Raw genomic sequence first — 2,208 nt, 5'->3', positions numbered from 1 at the left:
GTTGTTTGTCCTGTCGGACTCGTCCACTTCCTCGGGAATGCGGGTAGCCGCAACTAAAGACGCTTTTGTGGGCCCCTTTTCCTCCTCTTCTCCCTCTAAATAATCCTCGAACAACTCTCTGTACACCACGTTAACAGCAGGCCGGGGGGCAACACTTTTTCCAGCCCTTCGCCAGCCCGTATAGTACACCAAAGAGTCCCAGTTCGTTACTCTAGAACAGGCTACATACAGTTGACCGTGCGCGAAGCAATGTACAGAATCCAGCAGTAACCCACAGCGATCAAAAGTCTGTCCCTGGCTCTTGTTGATCGTCATAGCGTAACTCAACTTTATCGGGAACTGCTTTCGCCTGAAGGGCACGGAGTGTCCTGCGACTCCAGAGCAATTCGCGGGATCAATACCTGTTCACCCCGAATAAGCACCCCCTAAGATTTTCCCCACCACAATGTGTTTCTTGAGGTTAGTGACCATCACACGTGTTCCGTTGCATATCATAGGAGGACAGATGTTCCTCATCACCATCACGATACAGCCGATCTTCAGCCTCAGATCGTGCAACGGCACAGACGGGCTGGTCATGGAGTTTGAACACTGAAACCTGGATATCCGTTTCCTGATCCAACGGCGTGTCCGCGCTGTAGTACACGACCTCCTTTTCCTGGTTGAGATCGTAGATCATCTTGTTCACAGAGTCGACGTCGTCGTTGGTCGGCGAGACTATCGACCGCTTTTCGAAGTAGGAAAGGTTCAAGTGGTTCGCTCCGAAGTCGTCGTTAAACTTTGTAGCCCAACTCCTCTCTCGAAGTCGCTCGCACACCGAAACCCCTTCCGAAGTAGATCTCGCCGCTTTCGCGAGACCCGATCGTCAACAGCTGCTTCGCGAACTTGCTGTTCTTGACGTCGTCCTTTTTGAGACGGACGTTCTCCGTAAGCTGCATCTTCGCGAGCCCTTCCCACATGTAGCTCGATTTGATGCAGTGGGCTAGTTCCTGCTCCTTCCCTCCGTTTCTTATCACCGGCAAGATCTGACGAAAGTCTCCTGCGCACACAAACACTTTGCCCCCCATGAATTCGTCGTTGTCCATGATGTCTCTAAGAGTGATATCCACAGCAGTCAGCATGTTCTTGTTCGCCATTACGACTTCGTCCCAGACGATCAGCTCGGTCTGTTGTAGGAGCTTCGCCAATTCCGTGTTCTTCTTGACGGAGCACGCTTTAGTTTCGTCAAACTCCATTAACGGGATCTTGAACATGTTGTGGGCCGTGCGGCCCCCGGAGAGGACTGTTGCCGCAATACCGGATGAGGCGACCGCTAACGCGATCTTCCCCCGGGAACGGACCGTGTCGAGTAACAGATTCAAGAGGAAAGATTTGCCGGTCCCGCCGGCAGCATTGACGAACACTCCGTTGTGCCCGTAGCGGTGTCCGTTCTCGATCCGATGCATCACATGCTCGTAAACGCCACGTTGACCGCTGTTGAGAAGCTTAACTTTTTCCTCAACAGACTCCTTCAGCGCTGTTTTGTTGTAGGCCCTTTCTCTTCTCAGGAGATTCGAGGGTCTCGCCCCCCCTCTAGAAGCGGGGAGGCCGTACTGGGTAATCGAGCCCCCTCCGCAGTTGAGCACCTGCTGCTGAATGTCGTCGAGGGCGTCCAGGTAGATTTCTTCGTTATAATCCGTCAAGCGTGCCGCGTTCAGGAAATCGCTGGAAAAGTAGTCCTTTATATCTTCCCATATCGCAGACTGGTCCTCGAGATCAGAATAGACCAACATGCTCGCGTAGGTTTGTCGAAGCTGTCTCCTGTCGTTAGTGCTGTTGATGACGTCCATTACCGTCTCCGACCAAACGGATGCGTCAGAGAGCAGGCCCGACGCCTTCACAGCTTCTAGGTTTGTGTCGTACATGGACTCCGTCTACCGTTCTGAGATCTTCGTACGAAGTGGGGCCTTTTTATGGGTTAGGAGCAGCCTCAGGAAAAAGAGTTCTACCGCTTTCGAGGTCACAGCTCGTATGCGGCCGAGACTGCCCCTTACCGTCTTTCCGTTGTTCCCATCTGTTCGTCCTAATACTATATACGTAGTGAAGAGGCAACTGGTGATAATATAATGTTCTCGCAAACTCGTCCCGCTGACAAATCTTGAAAAAGGCAGTTAAATGCGTATCAGCCTTAGCCTTTTTTCCACCTGTTCGGCCGTCATACTATCAGTT

At 52.2% G+C, this 2,208-nt stretch overlaps 1 protein-coding gene across 1 annotated transcript; it reads right to left on the bottom strand.

Moving 5' to 3' along the window:
* Nucleotides 1-773: 773 nt before the first annotated feature.
* On the bottom strand, nucleotides 774-1,904 carry LOC143037006 (uncharacterized). The gene has a single exon (XM_076205111.1). It carries the CDS (start codon nucleotides 1,902-1,904, stop codon nucleotides 774-776), a length of 1,131 nt encoding a protein of 376 aa, XP_076061226.1.
* Between the last annotated feature and the right edge of the window lie 304 nt (nucleotides 1,905-2,208).

This window comes from Oratosquilla oratoria, chromosome 21, assembly GCF_046742065.1.
Source record: "Oratosquilla oratoria isolate Oo_2021 chromosome 21, ASM4674206v1, whole genome shotgun sequence".
NCBI classification, from domain to species: Eukaryota; Metazoa; Arthropoda; class Malacostraca; order Stomatopoda; family Squillidae; genus Oratosquilla; species Oratosquilla oratoria.
The sequence above is the reverse complement of the archived record's forward strand: the minus strand, read 5'-3'. Positions and strand labels throughout refer to the sequence as shown.

Excerpts from the sequence above, each read along its gene's own strand:
- LOC143037006 (XM_076205111.1), bottom strand. The coding sequence starts at position 1,904 with ATGTACGACACAAACCTAGAAGCTGTGAAGGCGTCGGGCCTGCTCTCT.